Raw genomic sequence first — 20,484 nt, forward strand, 5'->3', positions numbered from 1 at the left:
AAAAAAAAATAATCAAATGCATACATTCAGCAATAAATTAATTATATTTTAAAAAAATAGATAATCAGGTTAGAAAAGTTTGGTTTCTGACATGTAAATTTAGGTTTTAATGAAGATAGACTATTGTCAATAACAGTTAAGTTAATTAGGTAATAATGTGAGCAAGAATTCAGGCCATATTCAAGAATCCAAAGAATGCCTTTTTCCAAAATAATATAAATTGAGGTTAGATATAATCAGGATTGAGTTGTAAGAGTGTACTCTACGGCAGTATTGAGATGTAACTTAATACATTTACTCCAGCTCTGTATTTGAGTACAGTTTTTTAAATATTGTAGCTATTGCTCCTCCGCATTTATCTGACAGCTATTCTTGAAAACAAGCTGATTTCTTTAGGAAATACATTGAAATAATCTAACTAGTCTGGCAGATTTCTTATTTTATTACTAAAAAAACAAAAAAACAATTAGAACTCAATAACCAGTTAATAATGACTTAGAAAAATAACACATATATTACATCATATAATATGATATAATATAATATAATATAGGCTGCACGAGTGCTGTTACTTTTGATACTTGTGATAAGTACATTTTGGTGATAATACTTGATATTACTTTCCTTTTACTGTAATAAAATGGCGAGTGCTGGACTTTTACTCGTAATGAAGTATTTGCACAGTGTGCTATTGCTTTTTTTTTCTGTGTAAAGGATCCTATCAATAGTTTCAGCACTGCTTCCACGGTGTTTTGTAGGCCTATGTGTGCAAAACCAAAACAAATGCACCAGCGTTTCTGTGAGGTCCCGACAAAAAGTGCACGCGAAAGTTTGCGCAAATAGGATTGGACAAGGAAGTGATGGAGACTTGCGCCGGCCAATCTGGAGGCGGCGGGCGGGGTTACGCAGCGCCCCGCTCACCTGACAGCCAAACCGGCTGTGCGTCTCTTGCGGTAATCCTGACCTGAATGTTGGCAGGTGTCATATTAGCAGACTTTGGAGTCCACAGCATCTGTCTCCCCCAGTGCTTTCTTCTCCGAGTCTTTATCGATATCCCTCCGCCGCACAGCCCGCAAAGAAAGTCTTCACTTTGCTTTTTACCGTTTGGGGCATGGAACCTCTGCGGAAGGAGTCGAAGGATAATCCGTCGGCTTCGGCTAATCTTCTCTCCAAGATTTTCTTCTGGTAAGAAAACCGGCCTCACGGTGACAGCCGTGCTTGACATTAATGGAATGGAGAGCTCTCCTGTGTGACAGTCTGTGGCCACTCTGGAGAGGCTGTCCCTGGATGTGATAGCAGGTAGCAGCTGAGAATCCGTCGATGCATAAACATAAACCACACTGCTCGCACACGGAGGAGAGAGAGCTCAGGCTGTATGACATGAATTTATTCCAGCAGTCCTAAACCACAACAGGCAAAAGTGTTCACACTGGTAATCCTCGAGCAGGAGAGAGTGCAGAGTGCGCCCAAGTGCTGGGAGAGGAAGGCTACTCCTGCTCTTTCAGTAGTGAAGTAAAAGTAGCAGTGTTCCATTACAAGTAAAAGTATTAAAACTTAGATTTAACTGTTATAATGACTTTGTATATTTTTAAATCACTTTTCTTAACATGGTTACAAAGTGCTTAAACAAAGAACATGAGAGAAAGTAATACTATTGCTGAAGTAAAATTAAATAGTAAAAAGTCAACCAAACAAGTTAACAACAAATTAAATGGTATTTAAATGCTGTAGCTTGTACAGGTGGACTGCTTCCATACTGTAGAGTAGCAATGCATCGCTGTCTTCAGGTGAAAGCGGATTTTCATGTTTACCCGGTTGACATTTTGGCGATGCAGCATTTTTCCATGGCCACAGAAATATTTCACGAAATGACAGGCAACATGCTGAACATTTTGAGTAAGTATTACAGTTGCCAGACAAATGTGGCGGAGTAAAAAGTAGCCCACGGTATTTACGCCTGAATTGTAAGGTGAAAAGTACTGCTTTCTGAATTAAAAACTGCACGATTACTTTGTAAATGTACTCAGTTACTGCCCACCTGCGTTTACACCTTCATTAAGGTAACATATATAAGTAAGAATTTAACTACTGTACTGAACATGCCTTTGTATACTTTATCTCTAGTTGGCTGAATCCCTTGTTCAGAATCGGCTACAAGAGGAAGTTGGAAGAAGATGACATGTATAACGTTCTACCAGAGGATGCATCTGAAAGACTTGGGGAGGAACTACAGTGGTACGACATTAAATGTCTTTTGTTAATTTTGTTTGATAGTATTTGTGATACTTGCCTGTATTTTAGGATTATCTCATAAAAATGAACTTCTAATTTTAATTTTTTTTTTTCTCAGAGTCCAATCAATACATAGTATTGACTGAAAAGTCTTATGACTTGAAGCTGAGCAGTATATCCCAGCCCTCAAAGCTGGTCAGGATCAGGGTCGTGAACCCGGGCCAGGTTTAGATCCACATTGAACATGGGTTTATCCACCATCATTGTGTCACTTTTTTAATTTTAGTAGAGATTTGCACACAAGTTGAACTATTATACTTGTCCTCTCTGAACAGCTCCCACGCTGAGGATATGGGTTTTGCAACCCCTGCAGATGCGGCCTCTTAGGCCTGTCAGTACCAGCCAGGCCCTTAAGACCCCCTTACCTTGATTGCCCTACTTCCCCCCACTTCAAATCATTTCAGGAGGACTGACAAAACCACCTTCTGGCCATTCTCAGCACTTGCTTCCATGATAGGCGCTTTGAATGGGTCCATCTCAGCACTTGTTTGGTACCAACCACCTCCATCTTATAGTAACACCTCTCTTACTATTACCTACTAAGCATGTGTTCTGGATGTATGACTAGCACAGTTGTCAACTAACAACACGCGTCTCAGGTTTAGATCAGTGACGCCTAATGGTACAAGCTTTGCAGTTACTTAGGTAACATCCACACAAGCAATATATGGATTATGCTACCTGAAATATATAGAAGTACATCTTTCCTGTGATTTCTTTCTAGAAACATTGAGTACTTTCCATTGATTTCTTGGGAATCACCAGCAGTGCATTATTTTGAGTGAGTTTGGTTAGTTAAAGATCTCTGACTGAAAATAACCATGGCTTTATTTTTCACCTCTTCATGCTTTCAAAGGTACTGGAATCAAGAAATTCAACAGGCAGCAAAAGAAATGCGCCCACCAAAACTTACCAAAGCTCTTGTTCAGTGCTATTGGAGATCATACTTACTCATTGGAATATACATCTTTATAGAGGTACAGTGCAGTTACACAGTGAAACAACACAGTGAGCAATGCTGCATTAAGAATGAAGATTTGTTCTAATGCAGCACATCCACATATCTGCCTTACATCCCATTTTCTATCAGGAAGTAATCAAAGTCATTCAGCCATTGCTGCTTGGGAAGCTAATTGAGTACTTTGAGAGTTATGACCCCATCAACACAGCTGCAGTCTATGAGGCTTACAGCTATGCTGCAGGCATCTCCCTGTCAACCATTGGCCTGGCTATCCTTCATCATCTCTATTTCTACCACGTTCAGCGAGCAGGCATGAAGATCCGCGTGGCCCTGTGCAACATGATCTATCGGAAGGTCAGTCATTAGTGACACATCGATGTGTAAATGTCATCCTCTGTCATATTCCTCTGATTTTTATAACGTGATGTAACACTTTTGCTCTGCAAAGGCTTTATGTCTTAATAGCACAGCATTGGCCAAAACTACCACTGGACAAATTGTCAACCTCTTATCTAACGATGTCAACAAATTTGATGAGGTAATTATCTGAAAGTAGTTATATATGTTCAGATTATGTTTTGTATGTACATGTATATTTTACATTTGATTTACCAATTCACTAATCCAGACCGTACCTTGGCAAAATATTTTATTCATCATTTTCTTACAGGTAACCTTATACTTGCACTTTTTGTGGATTGGCCCCTTACAAGCAGCAACTGTGATATTATTGTTGATGTATGCGATTGGTCCATCATGCCTTGCGGGAATGGCTGTCTTCTTCATCCTGATGCCAATACAGACCATGTTCGGACGTCTGTTCTCTAGACTGAGGTTGGTAGTTATGTGGCAGGTTTATCAAATAAAAATAAAAGTTTTCTCTACTTTCGAAAAGTTTTTGTTGCACTGGTGCCATTGCTAGAATTTCTGTCTGCTGTTTTAGGGCTGAAACAGCAGTCTTAACCGATGAGAGAATACGCACAATGAATGAAGTCATCTCTGGGATCCGCGTTATAAAGATGTATGGGTGGGAGAAGCCTTTCGCTGCATTGGTGGATGAGGTCAGAAGGTAGATAGGTCCCTCTTCATATCTATTGTAATTTCTGATGAGACTGTTCAGTCATGATACAAGAGCGTGATAATATTATCCTGTTGTGCAAATCTTTCATACAGGTAAGTAGTTAATAAGAACAGTAGCAAAAATGTTCAAAAAATGTCTTCTTGTGCGATGTTAAGAAGTTTTTAAAAGTTCCTGTATCTGCACCATAACTTAATTTCTACTGAATTTCAACAAAGTCTCTTAAGTTTTTGTAATATTCTGCTAATCAACAAACATATAGACAAATAACTGGTCATGTATGAGGCCAAAAATGAGAATAATAATATATACGTAAAGTAGTATTTACTGACAAACATGTCTTGTTATTGTACAGAATGGAAATCTCCAAGATCATGAAAAGCTCCTACCTGCGTGGCCTGAACATGGCATCTTTTTTTGTGGCCAGCAAGATCATCATCTTCATCACCGTGTGTGTTTACGTGCTGACAGGAAACAAGCTGTCTGCTAGCAGAGTGTTTATGGCTGTTTCCCTCTATGGGGCAGTCAGACTCACCATTACGCTCTTCTTTCCCTTTGCCGTAGAGAAGGTCTCTGAGACTCACGTCAGTATCCGAAGGATTAAAGTAAATACACCACAGACAGAAGCCATATTTATACCCAGTGTGTGTTCATAACTATATATGAAAATTGAAGCTGTAAATATGATTCTTCCCGTAAGAATTTTCTTCTGCTGGATGAAGTTGCTCCTCAGCATCTCGGACTTCCTGGGGCAGAGAAGAAGGACTGTATGGTGAAGATTCAGGATTTAATATGCTACTGGGATAAGGTGAGGAACATTGTGCGAAATGTCTCTCTCACCCTTTTATCTTAAAATTACATCACATGCAGCAATCCCCAGACTCCTTGAGGGTCTAAACTTAGATAGTGTCATATGCTACAGATTGTGAAGCCCACAGGAAAACCTGTGATTTTGATCGATACACAGTAAACCAGACTTTAAATGACTTACTGCATTGTGAGTACATAACAGTGTTTCATTTGCCTTTTCTTACAGATGCTAGAGGCTCCAACTTTACAGAATGTGTCTTTCACAGTGAGGCCAAAGCAGCTCCTGGCAGTAATTGGACCTGTCGGGGCTGGAAAGGTCAGGTCTTTTTTCTAGTCTCGGATTTACAGTCATGCATGCACATGATTATAAACCTGAGACATTAAGTAAGTCTAAATAGTTCATATGTTGAAATCAGCTGTGTTTACCAACAGTGTTTTAACAAGCATGGAGTTAGTGGTGAGATTCTACTTTCTCAGCAGCAGTTGAATGCCATATGAAATGTTACTGTTGTCATTCAAGCTGACTGATACAATGGAGACATTCGATATTTTGACATGTACATTAACAAGATTCCTTCATTTTGCCATAAATTTATCCTAAACTCTCTAGTGCTATGATAACAAGAGCATTTCTCATTAAAGCCAAGAGGAAGCTAGCTAGCTAGATAGTTAGACATCTGCTACACAGTTAGCTTGTGTGCATGCAGAAAAATCCACTTTTTTTCATTTTTGGTTTCTTGAAATGTCACTAATTAACTGTCTTTTAAAAAATAAACGTATTCGCGAGTTACAGGATGAGGAGCTATACCTGTATCATATCTGTGCGGTAAGCATGGTACTACAAGGTAGGGTAGACGATTAGCTTAGCATCTTTTTTGTTTTAGTGGTACACGAACAGACACATACGGTAATTTGTGGTGTGACTGGGATATTGCGCTGTAACTACTTTTCTGTCATTTATGTGAGCAACAGTCTTTATGCTAGGTTAAGCTAATTGCCTCCTGGCTTCAGTTCCATACTAACTGCACAGATGTGAGAACGGTATCTATCTTCTCATCTAACTCTAGTTAGTTAAGTAAGGGTATTTCCCACAATGTCAAAAACCGTTTTCTTTGTGTGTGTTTTGTGCATCTCAGTCCTCACTCCTCAGTGCCATCCTGGGAGAACTGAGTCAAGAAGGTGGTGTGGTCAAAGTCAAAGGCGAGCTGACCTACACTTCTCAGCAGCCCTGGATTTTACCTGGTACGATTCGAAGCAACATCCTTTTTGGCAAAGAGCTCAACCCCCAGAAGTATGATAGAGTTCTGAGAGCCTGCGCCCTCAAGAGAGTGAGAATCACTTTGAGTCATGTTCTTGTTCTTGATGCCCCGTTGTATTTTCATACTGTGTAGGCAAGTTATCTGCAACTTTTAGCACATCTAGCTTGTAGTGACCTCAGTATAAATGTGAATAACTAGTAGAGGTACATTTGCACCCTGCTCAGGACATGGACCTGTTGCCAGGTGGTGACTTGGCGATGGTTGGGGACAGAGGGGCCAACCTCAGTGGAGGACAGAAGGCAAGGGTCAGCTTAGCCAGGTGTGTTGAATGACTAAACGGTAATACATTTTTGTCTTTGGTGTCAGTGTCAGAGATAACCTCCATATGTGTGTATTTTTTAGAGCAGTGTATCAGGATGCAGATATCTACTTGCTGGACGACCCGCTCAGTGCTGTGGATGCTGAGGTGGGCCGGCACCTCTTTGAAGAGTAAGTCTTGTTACTAACATCTCCACATTCTTTTGCATGGAGAAATTCAGTGCAAAACACATTTCAGTTAACCAAGTGTTAATTATTATGTTGATGAAAATATACTAGCGGTTTTTCATTTCTGCCCAAAAATATTTGTTTTGCTCAGGTGCATTTGTGGACTTTTGAGGAAGAAGCCTCGCATCTTGGTTACTCACCAACTACAGTATCTGAAGGCCGCAGATCAGATAGTTGTCTTAAAGGAAGTATGTGCATGTGTGTCTCTTTTTGTGTTTGTTACAAAGTTTTCACGGCAAAGAGGGTGCTCAGTGCTCAAAACAGAATTTTTATGCATCAAGTAAGCTATTACAAGAGCTGTTACTGGTTATGATGCTCTATGTACTCTGAGTGGATGCAATTCATATAGTTTCATGAGCACACATGAGCACATGTGTTAGTATATATTGTATAATTCTGCTGTAGTTAAATCTTTTATGTCCAATTCCATTACATTTTCAGCTCAGTTATTATTTCAGTGATTCTACACCCAAAATCTATCTTTTGAGTATCAAATTCTCCCTCTGTAGCTTTAAAGTTTGCTTTAAAAAGTTTGTGGTTACCTGAGGGCAGCATTTGTAGTCAGCTTTGATACACAGTGATTGGAGTGGATTCAAGTGGTGACCCAGTTTCAAAGCAAAAAGAAGTATCAAAAGTGCCTATGTCTCACTGCTTTATGGGTCAGAACTAGTCTGTTTTGTATAGGACATGCAGAGCCACAATAAGCAGCAGGGAGTGACCTATTACCATGGCTGTGACAGAGCAGATCCCTAACTGATTACTGTAAAAGGTTCAGTGTCTGGCCAAATGGGTGGCAGAAGAGCTATAGAACAAGCTGACAGCTGGATGCTTCTGCTAATGTGCTAACAAACAATTACCTGCAGTACTTAGGACTCCCAGCTCATTATCATCCTGTTGGAACAGACGGTCTAGCTGCTTGTTGAGTTAGGTCCAATACTCACTGTCGTTTTAGCTCTGGTTTGGTCTTCTTTGACTCCTGGGAAAAATATTAGGACGTTTGCCTTGATGCACCTGCTAGTCTCTGTTTTTGTCTATGTATCAGTTGGTCCTCAGCATAACCATGCGATATACTGTATGTGCATTTTTTCTGTGAATTTACTAGTACCACTATGAGGGACCCTTTCCAAGTTACATCTACTCATTTTATTCTGGGCCGGTTAAAATGACAATATAGAAAAGAATTGGGAATAATATTGATTAGCAGATTTTACAGCTTTTATTCATAAACAATAATAAAAAACACCACCACATTCGTGATTGGGGTGAAGCAGGTAAAACTCTCTAAAAGGCATGATTTACCCTTGTACTTAAAATAAACATGACACCAATTTGTTACTTTAACTTGAATATTTTTCATTTATCAACTATGATTATTTTTTTTCAACAATACTGAGGTCTTCTTCTAAAATGGTGGATGACATTAAGTAACTTTCTGTGAAAACCCTCAATTAGGATATCATTTTGTAAGGGGTTTAAAAGTTACATGTATAGGCAAACATGAATATTATTTTTATTGGTAATATTGGCAAGGGTACGTGTTCATTTGCCTAAATATCATGTCACTTACAGATGCCGGAATTGCCATGACTGTGTCTGAATTCTTGTGCTGTTAACTGCACCTCTCTTCTCTCTTTGTCAGGGCCAGATGGTGGCACGAGGGACCTACAGTGAGTTGCAGGGCTCTGGACTAGACTTTACCTTGCTGCTTAAGGAGGAGGAGGAGGCTCAGGGGGAGGGGAGCCAAGGCAGATCTCCCATCCCTGGGTCTGTCTCCCACTTCCCCCATACACTCTCTGACAACTCCATGTCCTCCATGTCTTCCCTTTCCTCCTCTCGGTACTCTTTGATTGAGGGAGCCGAGCCACTTGCAGTGGTAGGTGTATTTTAAACCTTTTAGTACTTTAAATAAATAGTCCTGAGAGTAAGCAGCTCAAAACAGTTTTTATCAAGCTTTAGGCATAAAGTGCAGGCATCTTATGGGGGGGAAAAGGCCTGTTGTGCCTCCTTTCAGCCACTAGAGAGCAGAAGATACTCACATTTCCCCATTGATTATAGCTTGATTGGAAGTGTTGCTGAATGACTGGTACTGACACAAGTGTGTATCTGTAGGTAGTGCCACCAACAGAGGAGGAAAGGCGCTCAGAGGGAAACGTCGGCCTGCGTATGTATGTGAAATACTTCATGGCAGGTGCTAACTTCCTGGTCCTCCTTGTCCTCATTTTACTCAATGCCGTAGCACATGTGAGTTAATTTCTTCAATTAATCTGGCGTTTGTTTTCTATCAGTTTTGAAAAAAAACAAGACATAATTTGTGTCAAGTGAATTTTATATAAAACTGAACAATCTAATAATTGGTACTCAAAATAAGTAGTTTTGTCATGTGTTTATTCTTTGCTGTGTTTTAGTGTGTAAAGTAAAACATGAATAATGATTGTTTGTGTTTGCTTATTTTCATGTTTGTTTAGATTACATTTGTCCTGCAGGACTGGTGGCTTGCTTGCTGGTGAGATTTTGTTTCTCTTTCACCCTGTGAAAAACATGAAGCTTGCTTAAAATGACAATAACAGGTTTTGTAAGCCAAATTGACATATTTTAACAGACTGGAAATGGTTGATAATTTAATAGACGACGACTGAACCAAACTGTTTTTCTTGGAACTGTCCATCACTTGTTGAAACGATAGGGGGAATGTGTTTTGTCTAGTACCTTCATGTTGCAGCTTTATTTCTTCTTTGTGTTTACTTGTCCTTGTGGATTTTTTTCTTTTGTGGCCGACTTGCAGGGCCTCTGAACAGAAGCACATCAATGTGACAGAGCACCTCAATGGCAGCTTCCCTCGGCAGCTGGACCCTGACCTGTACCTAGGTGTTTACGCAGGTGAAGCTCACCGAGCTCTCAATACACAGCCATTCAATGAACAGACCCACAGTTCTTTGGCTGTGGCCCAAGGCCTTCAAGGCCCAGTGTATGTGTACATGGGCCTCAGCTGTACTGAGAGATAGCAGTGCCTTTCTTGTTTGCTGCTGTTGTACTGCTCTGATTGTCTCCCTGTGACTCCCACCCTTTTCACTGTTTAAAGCCTTGTGTCCACAATGATACATCAGCACTCAAGACAAAAAAAAAAACAAACAAAACACAATTGATGGAAAAAATAAAGTGGAATATATCTTTTTTTGCTTAATAATGTCATCATAAATGCATAGCTAATCTTGGAACAGGCATAAGGATGGCATTGTAGTCTGCTGATGGATTTTTCTTCTCTGCTTTTGTCAGGTTTAACAGCCACCTCAGTTGTGTTTGGCTTCCTTCGCAGCTTGGTCTTCTTTAATGTCCTGGTGAGCTCAGCCCAAACCCTACACAACAGCATGTTCAATGCCATCCTCCGGACCCCGATACACTTTTTCGATATCAATCCAATCGGTAGGTAGCTCACCTCCATATCAAGTTCTCATTTAAATAACTGATGACTGATAACTTACTTCTAGCATGGCCAAGGTTATACAGGAATGATGAGCCGATTATGAAACGTTAACATCCAGCTGCACTTGCTGTAGAAGTAATTGTTGTAACATCTCACCACTAGAGAGCAGACTGTTACTAACTACTGTAGTGATCCACTACAAGCTTCCGTATGCTTGCCCTTAAACTCCATAGTTTGTAATTGTTATCAAGTTCCATATGATATAATAATTTACACTTTCAAATGTTACAATCTTCATATAAAATTCTAAAAAATGTTTTCGTACTCAAAAATTTTATATTATTGAAATGCACATTTAATATGTGTATAAATTGAATCAATAACTATTATTAATTTGTGAATCTGATATCTTTAATAATATATAAACTGTAAATTTGGTTGATCAAGCTTAAAGATAGGTAACTGTTAGTTTATTGGGTTTAAAATCTGACTGTGAATGAACTGGCATCATAAAAGTTGGGGCCGGGAGGTAAAGCTTGTGTAACCAAGAGGCCAAGTCAGTCAAAAAACCTTGTATTAAGACTTAATATTTAGCTATAATGTATTTAAAATGAACAAAGACAGTGTTATCTTTTTTATTGTGAGCCTGAGCAAAAAAGCAAACAATGATTGAATAAATACTGTTTGCAGTAGATCTTTGACAGTGTTGTGCTCGGACTAGAGTGCTGTGTAAATACAGACATATTTGTCTTGTGCGCTGTATCAGAAATCTGTGATTATTTCATTAACTTTGAAGGCTGTAGCTGCTGGGTCAATGGAGTGGACAGATGGACATGATTTTAAAAGTGAGCAAACACTCCAAATGCGTCTGACTTTACTCAAGGAGGGCTGCTGATCTTTCTTGAGGCGTGTTTTGCACCACGTTTTAAAATAGAAACCAATAAAACTGAGAGAATAATTCAGGATTTGTTTGAATCATTTGCTAAACATTTTGTTTTTCTTGTTAATTTATGTCTTTGATTTTGTGGTATTAATTAAAGACCTCTTTTAATCAGGTAAAATAATGTCACTGCAATCTGTCATTCATATCCAAAGTCAACTGTCAAGTGGCCCACTTTGATAACTTTAATTTTTCTGGAGCATTGTTCACCTGTCAGCAGATAATTACTCAGCCTAATCTCTTCATAGTGACATGCGTGTACAACACAATCAGCTCGGGTGGGAATTCTCAACAAGAAGGGAACTTGTGTCTGTATAATGAGTCATAATAAGCTGGTAACACAAGTCTAAATATGATTTGAGGGTGTTCAGGAGCTTGTGGTTTCTTCTGGCATTAGAAGTGGGTGTAGCGACAAAGCTTTCCTTTGAAAAGCTGTGTTTGGAGCAAACACCACAGGTCTTAATCTTTGGCTTTTGTTTTTAGTGCTGCCGTTGTGTTACTTATTGGACTACCTGACGGCTTATCTGGGTGTGCCTTGCTTGGTAATCTACACACAGGAGGAGAACAAACACTTTGAATAATGTAATAATCTGTTTAATAGCGCAGCAAAGGAGAGGCTTAACAGACACTGCTATCTGATTGCTGTTGTGCTGCTATCAGTAACCATTGTATGACCAGTCCAGTCATTACAGCTTGGCCTCCAGGCTGGCAAACAACACTGTGTGTCTGACTGGATTTATAGACAAGCATCCCGGAGATTGTGTGTCTTTTGTCTCCATATCCGTTGTTTTTTTTTTTTTTCTTTTCCTGCTCTATATTTTTTGAAATGATTGACTCACTTAAGCCCAACCTTATTAAAAAAAAAAGACCAGGACAAAGACAGCTGTTGTCAGCTCTGCCAGTTTCTCTTCTTACCTTCGTAATATTTTGCTTCTGTCTGAAAGATTTTTTCCCTTTATACAATAACTGTCACCTCCATCAGAGCTGCTTCCACATCCACACCTATGTATTGCCACGAGTGCGGGTAATTTGTAACTGTGTGCCTACAGTATGTGTTGTTAAGGATTTGACAACTGTTTACATGTGTAAGTGATAGGTGCACTGCTGCTGAACAGGCCCAGTGTTTGATAGCTGTCCTCAGAGTTAAAGGTTACCATTTCAAGCGTCGCTGCACAAAGGTCTTATTTGTTATTCTGTGAATGTGGTTTATAACAATAGAGTACAGCAGTGGTGAATTATGATTGATGGAGAGGCATTGTAGCTCTTCTGTATCAGCCACTGAATGCCTCTGCGCCATTTGAATCATGATTCTGTGTTATCTTTTGTGCTGTGTGGAGATAGTTGATTTCCAAGCTGGGGCTTTTGGTGATTAAGACCTTTATATTTTGCAACAATACTATTTGATAAGTTTTAAGATAGCAAGATGATGTTGATAACACTACAGACTGTTATTTTCTCTATTATATGAATTTATATATTCTTAACTTAATATATTCATGTTGCTCAATTTTAGCAATACGTGTAGTCTTATTACAGCTGTTCATCCAAATTTGATTCAGTTGGAGCAGCACAGACAGCGGTGGATGTGTTGAGCTGATGTTGATCCCTGTAATTTAGTGTCATTGAGTGGGCTAATCCCCTCAGAGACTGCAGGCCAGGGCTTCAGCTCATCAGCACAGTCAAGGAGTAGAGTTTCAGTCAACACATGCACGCATAGGCGCGCGCACACATACACACACACACAGACACACACACCCACACACACAGACACACACACAGACACGCCGCTACTGTCCCCCTTTCACATCGGCATAGTGGGCCATCTCAGTACTGGGTGTCACTCAGTTGCTGTTGACGCAGGGAACTTTAGATCTTCAGTAGTCAGTGATGTGAGATTCTAATTGTGTCTACAGAGGCAATGTTTTTAATGTCTGTATTTCACGTCTGGGTTGGAAGAGTGTTAAGAGCAAAGTGGAGGAAGTACTGCAGAGAGGATGATGATATCGAAGTGTGTAAATTGAATGTGGAGATGGAGCCTTGTGTGTGTGTGCAGTATGGCTGATAGGGCTCCCCCTCGCTCGGCACTTCCACTATTTAATTGCATGAAAGGGAAGGAGAGGAGATTGCAGGAGCCTGGCGGTGTGAGCGAAGAGAATGGATTTAGAATGTATTAGTATTGGCAGCAAGGCGCCGGCGGTGGGAGGCTGCCCCAGGCTCCTGGGCCCTTCATGGAAGTGCAGGTGAGCTGTGCCACCTCCAGCCTTGGCAGCCCCCTCCCCAGTATTCCTTCATTATCGCACTTGCCTCACTGAAAGGCCCCTCCAACTGCACTGGGGCCCACACATGGAGCGGCTCTGAGTTGTCCCCTTATCTTGATGTTTACAGGAAACAGCGATTTGCCACACGCCTTGCTCTAGCCGGACCCCACTGTTCCACTTCTTTAAGTGTGATTGGGGGCCCTGCTCACCTAATATCTCCACCTAAGGGGCCACCTTAGTTGGGAGGGCTTGATGTTTCCTGAGCCTTAAAAAGTGGTGCAAATCACCCCTGGAGTCTTAAACCATGAGAAATTGTTTGATACTAATGCTGCTGATATCCTGAAACGTCTATACCCCTCTCTACACAATAGGTGATATTGTTGACAACCACCCATAGTGATTGAAGCCATTGTCCCATGCCGATCTTACCTCATAGGCATTTCCATGCAGTGAATGTCTTTGTGTAACTGCATCACTGTAATGTATCCCCTCTATAGTCTGCGCAGGATGGAGAAGGGTCTTTACTTCATCCCCTCTGAAACTCGCTGTCAACTGAGCCGCTTGTCAAACAGCTGATAGCTGACTGATATTCTCTGCTCTAACACCCTCCAACCATGGTATGATGTAACTCGGAGAAACCTTTCCTTTTCTTATTGGCATTGTTTGTCAGATATGCATGAATTTGGGTCATCTATGGCTTAGACAGTAAAATTACATAAAATATTATTGGATCTTCCACAAACACAGTTTGACAAGTACTCCCCCCATTCCCAGACTAAAGCAGCGATATTCTTCACTAGTGTAGTAGCGGCTTTACCCCCTTGCTTGAACCTTCCCCTCGGGATGTCTGTATGCTAAAGGGGCACTCACACTGTGAATAAGATTAGTCTGCCTCCAAGTGTACAACATGCTTACGCCACTTGACTTTGAATCAGTACTGATTTGGAGCATTGCTGGGTTGTTGCAGGGAATAATGCTCTGGCTGGGTTTATGCAATGGCTGTTATGGGGAGCCCGGCCTCGTCTGCATGCATGTTTTTAGGCGGGAGCGGTATTTTGGATAAAGCTGTAAGCTGCTTACGGCCGTGGAGAGAGGTGATTACAGGGCCAACCTCCGTAGGACTGACTGGGAGGCTGCGAGGCAACTTTTAGGTCAGTGGTGCTATGGCTTCACTACGCCTCGAGAGTGCCATACCACCACATTGCGCCAACGTGCCGTTCAGCCCTTCCCTCTCTTGTTCCTTTACCAAGTCCCGCCCTGTTTCATGGCCTTTTCTATGAGCCTGGATAAACTCATCAACATGCTTGTGTGGTTATGACGCCCTTTTGGAGGAACTTTGACAAGGGATATACACTATAGAGTAGACACAACAAATCCACAGCTTGTTCTTGTCTTTTAACTTAAGCCCAGTTCTAGCAGTGGCAATCCTGTCACTCCTGTGGTACTTTTTGTCGGCTTCTGTGAGTCTGGGGGTTTCCTTCGGGGACAGCGATAGAGAAAGCCTTTCTGTCTTGCCTGCCTTTGGGTAGTTTAGTGCGGGGATTGGCTATCACTGACCCTGCAGTAAATAGTGTGTGAACGCAGCTGGAGTGTAATCTTATGTGCTGTGGGATCAGAATAGGGGAGCAAAGTTACTATAGGAGTGACAATAAAGGGCTGCCACAGCACCTGCAGAGCACCAGCCAAAATAATGAACACCTGAGCAGATTGGAGGCAACTCAATTAACGTCACTGACACTGCCAGTTAGAACATAAAGGCAGGTACGCAGCTTCTGTTGCCCTTTTGTTTCCAAACAAAAGGTTCCCTCACGTATTCAGCCAAGAGTAGGGCAATCTTATGAAACGCTAGACAAATAATGATTCATTGTTTAATCTAGATAGGCCTGTGAGTGTATAAGCACTGTTCTATTAAATTGGAAGGTACTTTGGTAACAATTGCCCAATAGTCTAGTGAGACTGAAGGAAATTAAAACAAACAAAATATTGTTTTACTGTGGGACTACACTAAAGGATAAAACATGCTCATATTTGACTTAGATTTGTTCTTCCAAATGTCATAGAGGACTATTTTAAATTAGATCTGCAAATTACATTACATGATAAATACCCCAAGTGTTCTCTCACCCTACACAATTAAACATTACATCACCTTTTTTCACCTAATTTTCCTACAAGTTATACAAGTTGTACAAGTTATACACTTAACATCTTTATAATTAATAAAAAAAAATTCTGTCAAATGTGTGCTTCTATCGTACATAGATCTACTTTGATCTCATCTAATCTGTTCATTTGTGTTGTGTTGTTACCCAGGAAGAATCCTCAACAGGTTTTCAAAGGACATTGGTTACCTGGACTCACTGCTCCCGTGGACGTTTGTGGACTTTATCCAGGTGAGTCTCACCTCGGCAGGTTTGGTCGCTGCCACTGCAGCATGGGGAGGCCATTTCATGCCTGGCTAAACCTGCATTGTGGTCTGGGTCCCCTAATCTGGAAACAATTACTGTAGGATTACCCGCTAGCGCGGCCCAGCGCCTGCACAGATTTAATAAAAGTGTGCACATAGGCTGAGGGCGTGGTTCCCTCAGTGTGACACAACAGAAACGGCATCCTCAGAGAATGTGCCGAGGCTAAGCAAGTGATTGGGAGAGAGAAAGGAACCAAAGAGGAAATAAAGGCCACAGGATGATGGTTCAGATGCGGAGAAAAACAGTGGGGAGGCGGGGGGGGGTGACAAGGATGATGTGTTGGGTGGCAAAGCGAAAAAGTGTGATCATCAGGCGTACAATGTGTTTGCAGGAGTGGAGCTGGAAGCGTGGTAGAGGGGGAAGGGGACAGGCCAGTTGGAACAGGTCCAGAGCAGGACTCGTCCCTCCTAGCGCAATTCACCTAATGCGCTACAGTCTTACAGGCCTGATAGCCAAGGGCCACCCTGGTGCATAACCAGGTTAGGTTACCAAATGCCACCCTGCCACTGTGGCAGCTATCTCCTACGAAAGCCTGCGGAGATGAGCCAGCTCTTGCACCTAGTGCCACAAAGAAGGGAATGTTCGCTGCACAATTCGAGGTAGAGGAGCAGGCGTGGCTCCTTGGTTAGGGCCAAAGAATAGAACAAAGGCGTGCTGAAAACGAATCCCTCCTCCACAATGCCTGAGTGATGTTTGTGGCAGATACCCATCTCACAGTAGACAAAAGCCATCTTAAATTCTGAAAGCACAAAAGATCATTCGCACAAAAGCTTTTTGTCTGCTATAGTTCGCCTCATTTTGATAATAAGGTGAATAATGGCTCGAGTAAAATAGTAACTTTGTAGAAGGCCCATAATGTCCAACTGAAAACAGTGAAAGTAGACTAGGTCGTCACTGAAAACAGACTTGTGTTGCACATACACACTATCTGTACTTCATACATGACTTATCCATTCCACTATATTGATTATTACCTTTTGTTATTAGGAGATACAAGACATAATACTATTTTAACTATGTTTCCATATTGCAGTGAAAAGTAACATGCAGATAATAAGTGAAGAGCAAACAGAGTTAATATAAAACTAAATATATTATATGCATGTTGTTTCTGTCGGTCCTTTGCTGTAACAGAAAGATGAAGGTGATTGTGATAGTGGACAAGGTGGCATCCTTTGGACAAAAAAACTTTTGTTTGTGCTGCTTTCTGCTCTTGTTTGCAGATGTCTTTCATGGAGCACTCTTTAAAGCTTTCAGGAAGGAAGATTTTCACTCTTTTTATCAAGGTATTAGCCGGGCAGAAAAGCTGCTGATCCCGGCTATTGTTGCTCATACGCGGAGAGACATTTCCCCATAGTCATTGTTTAAATGGTTGTCAATGGGGAATAAAGTGAAACTTCATAAACAATGCCCTAACTGGTTTATCTCTCTCTATGGGGAGAGACTGTTTCTGTGCGAGGATTTGCACCAGAGCCTCCTTCTTTATGGTGGAGTAAGCACTTCACAGCCCCTCGTCACTGCCCCCATACTCGCCTAACAAGGGGATTCCCTCGAGCTGGGGGAACCTGGTTACACCCCAGAGCCCCATTTTTTCCCCCAGGTCTCATTTAGTAGTAATTTAGTATATTGGGAAAAAGGCTCTTTCTCTCCCCTCTTTATGGTCAGGGGACAAAGACAGAAATGTCAATTAAAAACACCTCAGGCTTTTGGGACTGTCAGCTTTTGTGTGGACTTGACCTTTAAATCCTGGGTTGCCTCTATTTTTACAGAGGGGGCAGACGAGGAGGGCAAGACAATAAGGGGTGAGTACTGGGGTCTTTCAGTGGAGGATTTTGTGTGAAGGCTCTTGACCAAGTCACACCACTAACTGTGGGGTCCATAGTTACGTTCATAGGTCTTCTTAAACGTCCATGTAAATTCGGTTTGTCAGGGAGTTTATGCTTATACACCAGCTGACAATTGCTTTCATTTAAGTGGGACTTCACCTGGTCTCACCAGTGTTAATGCCATATTAACATCCATAAACATTTGCTCATAAATCATTACAGTAAATTACAGCAGAAAAACCCACAGACACCCAGAGAGAGAAAACAGTTTGCGTGTGTGAGGTGAAAGAGGGTGTGCATGTGTATGCAGACAGAACCCCAGCACAGAAGCACAGAAGACACACACAAACACACAGCAAATATGAGCTATTATCTAAAAACAATGGCGAGTGGATCTTTGTGTGAGTCTGTATATTATGGCACATTGTGTGTCAGGCATCTTCAGTGGCTTTCTGGGATATGAGAACTGCTGACGTAACCGTGAGTGCTGTAGGATGGGATTTCATCGGCTTTCTTTGCTTCTTTACCACACTGGTGACAGAAGAAGTGAAGAATGTACTTGCTCCAGGCGTTACACAGGTTAGTCTGAGAAACACAGGAGATGGTCCTGTCTGGAAATATATAGGCTGTGCCATAAATCCCCTTTGACCATTGTTTTATGACAGTGCCATTGTCTTCTTGTACAAGGTGAAAAAACACAAATGACACAGAAAGCTAAAAAGCCTAAAAAGGAACTTATACGAATACTTGTTGTATTCACCTATTCGTCAATTTAGTGTAAATATAAACCAGAACAACACAAGAAAACAGCTGTGTGTGTGTGTGTGTGTGTGTGTGTGCGCGCGCGCGCGCTTATGGCTGTGCTTAACTGGCCACTCAGCAGTACCACACATGGTCATTTGATGGCGAGCATCGGCCAGCAAAAGCTTCCAGTGTGTGTATGTGTGGTCTCCCATGATGCTGCGGTCCGGCACCTCAGCTGCTCTGACTCAGACATACAAGCCAGGCCTGGGGTCGTTTGAGCCTGGGAACTTACATAACAAAGTCTCGATCTCATCTAGAATCTCACCTCATGTCAATATGATGAAGATAATGAATTCTGTGCTTTCTGTGAATGACTTTTGTATGTGTGACTTGCTGTTTTCTTGCATATTAAAAAAGTTTTTGTGTTGTTATCAAGAGGAAGAGAAAGAGAAAGGAGCAGTGACGGAATGAATTAATTTGCTGGACACTAGTGATTTATAGTAGAGAGAGTGAGAGAGAGAGAGAAAGTGAGAGAGACTGCATTTCAAAGCCTTTCTCTTATTTCCAAAATGGGGTTGGAAATCAGCAGCTTGACTGAGCCCAAATAAGTGACTTCTTTTACCTTTTCAAAGCACACAAAGGCCTAATCCTAGGACTACTTGAGCCACCAATGTAGACAGCGACTGAGACCACCACAGTATGTGTCAGACCCTCCTCACCACACACAAAACACATTGACTGCAGCTTTATGAAGTGAAAATGGCCCAGAAAGAGAAAATGTGAAGGAGGTGTCCACAGTCATTTCTCCCAAAGAAAAGCCATAACATCTGGGCATTTAAAGCTAAAATAAAGCCCAGAGACAGAGTAGAATGGATTGGGTCACTTCTATTGTTCCAGGGCCCAAGTGGAACAGCCCTGTTTGTTTCAGTACCACTGACCCTTGCAACTTATTGTGCGGCTCTGTCACGGAAAGTGTGGAGTAAAAAAAATCCCAGCAATGACAGAGGACTTCTTTTGAGGAATTTTCTTTACCATGCGTTCCCCTCATTTCCTGTTTTGTTTGCACGTCTTTCCCAGTGGCAAATATTGCACACCGACAGTAAATAAAGGGAGGATGAAAAAGGGGTTGTAAAAAGCGTACTGATTCCTTGTGTCCAGAGGGATGTTTAATTAAAGGGAAGTGTTTATTTTCTTCTGCGGAACAACAGTCACTATCATTGCAGAACACAAATATAGCAATTAACTTCAATTTTCTACATTTATTTGGACATCAAAGAGCTGATAGAATCATTGAGAAAATAAAGCAATTAGGGTCAGCAGAGATCTGAATGGTCTTTGGACACAGCAGTGGGCCCAGTTTGCTTGAATGACTGAATCACATGCGTGCGGTAGCTTTCTTTTCTTGCTAAAGAGCAATTAGTGGTAATTCTTTATTTAAACTGTTTGTATACAAAACCTTTCATCCTTTTATCCACTTTTATGTGCAGCGGGATGTGGCTTTGGGAGTTTTCTGTTCCTGTGTGGTTTCATAGGAGATATGGATGTGGTCTGGGGGCTGAGGTGTATGCTTGTAGGATCATTTATCGGAGTCATCTGTGTGTAGTGTGGGTGGGGGCCACGGTGTTCCCGATGCTGACATGATAAGCGGCAGACCACGCAAATGGATCACATCAAACAGGGCCTTGGCGACAGAGGCCCTGGGGAGCAGGAGGAGGCAAGACTCCTATCTAATGGTTCCTGTTCCTCCTCTGTCCCCTCAGATGACCCCACTGTCAGATAAGCTGGCCTGGCTCGGACCTTCGTGGCCCCTGCTGAAATGGGCCCAATTAGAATTCAAATTAACCAACCAGCAAACATGAATGAGCAGTGTCTCTGTGTTAC

At 41.5% G+C, this 20,484-nt stretch overlaps 1 protein-coding gene across 3 annotated transcripts in view; it reads left to right on the forward strand.

Annotated features, from left to right (window-relative positions):
* The first annotated feature begins 972 nt into the window (after nucleotides 1-972).
* Nucleotides 973-20,484, forward strand: part of LOC120801408 (multidrug resistance-associated protein 4-like) — a 38,584-nt gene continuing 19,072 nt past the window's right edge. The window contains exons 1-20 of one of the 3 annotated variants that reach the window (XM_040148371.1): nucleotides 973-1,185; nucleotides 2,125-2,235; nucleotides 3,149-3,269; nucleotides 3,383-3,607; nucleotides 3,702-3,791; nucleotides 3,924-4,087; nucleotides 4,197-4,322; nucleotides 4,687-4,936; nucleotides 5,032-5,139; nucleotides 5,368-5,457; nucleotides 6,278-6,469; nucleotides 6,625-6,719; nucleotides 6,803-6,889; nucleotides 7,038-7,134; nucleotides 8,586-8,819; nucleotides 9,056-9,187; nucleotides 9,412-9,449; nucleotides 9,729-9,823; nucleotides 10,220-10,366; nucleotides 15,879-15,958. In XM_040148371.1, coding sequence (XP_040004305.1) covers nucleotides 1,112-1,185; nucleotides 2,125-2,235; nucleotides 3,149-3,269; nucleotides 3,383-3,607; nucleotides 3,702-3,791; nucleotides 3,924-4,087; nucleotides 4,197-4,322; nucleotides 4,687-4,936; nucleotides 5,032-5,139; nucleotides 5,368-5,457; nucleotides 6,278-6,469; nucleotides 6,625-6,719; nucleotides 6,803-6,889; nucleotides 7,038-7,134; nucleotides 8,586-8,819; nucleotides 9,056-9,187; nucleotides 9,412-9,449; nucleotides 9,729-9,823; nucleotides 10,220-10,366; nucleotides 15,879-15,958 — 2,556 coding nt within the window. In that variant the 5' untranslated portion in view covers nucleotides 973-1,111. Of the gene's footprint in view, nucleotides 1,186-2,124; nucleotides 2,236-2,737; nucleotides 2,784-3,148; nucleotides 3,270-3,382; nucleotides 3,608-3,701; nucleotides 3,792-3,923; nucleotides 4,088-4,196; nucleotides 4,323-4,686; nucleotides 4,937-5,031; nucleotides 5,140-5,367; nucleotides 5,458-6,277; nucleotides 6,470-6,624; nucleotides 6,720-6,802; nucleotides 6,890-7,037; nucleotides 7,135-8,585; nucleotides 8,820-9,055; nucleotides 9,188-9,411; nucleotides 9,450-9,728; nucleotides 9,824-10,219; nucleotides 10,367-15,878; nucleotides 15,959-20,484 lie in introns of those variants that run through there. The other 2 variants (XM_040148372.1, XM_040148373.1) reach the window with 2 other exon arrangements.

This window comes from Xiphias gladius, chromosome 16 (assembly GCF_016859285.1).
Source record: "Xiphias gladius isolate SHS-SW01 ecotype Sanya breed wild chromosome 16, ASM1685928v1, whole genome shotgun sequence".
Lineage (NCBI taxonomy): Eukaryota > Metazoa > Chordata > Actinopteri > Istiophoriformes > Xiphiidae > Xiphias > Xiphias gladius.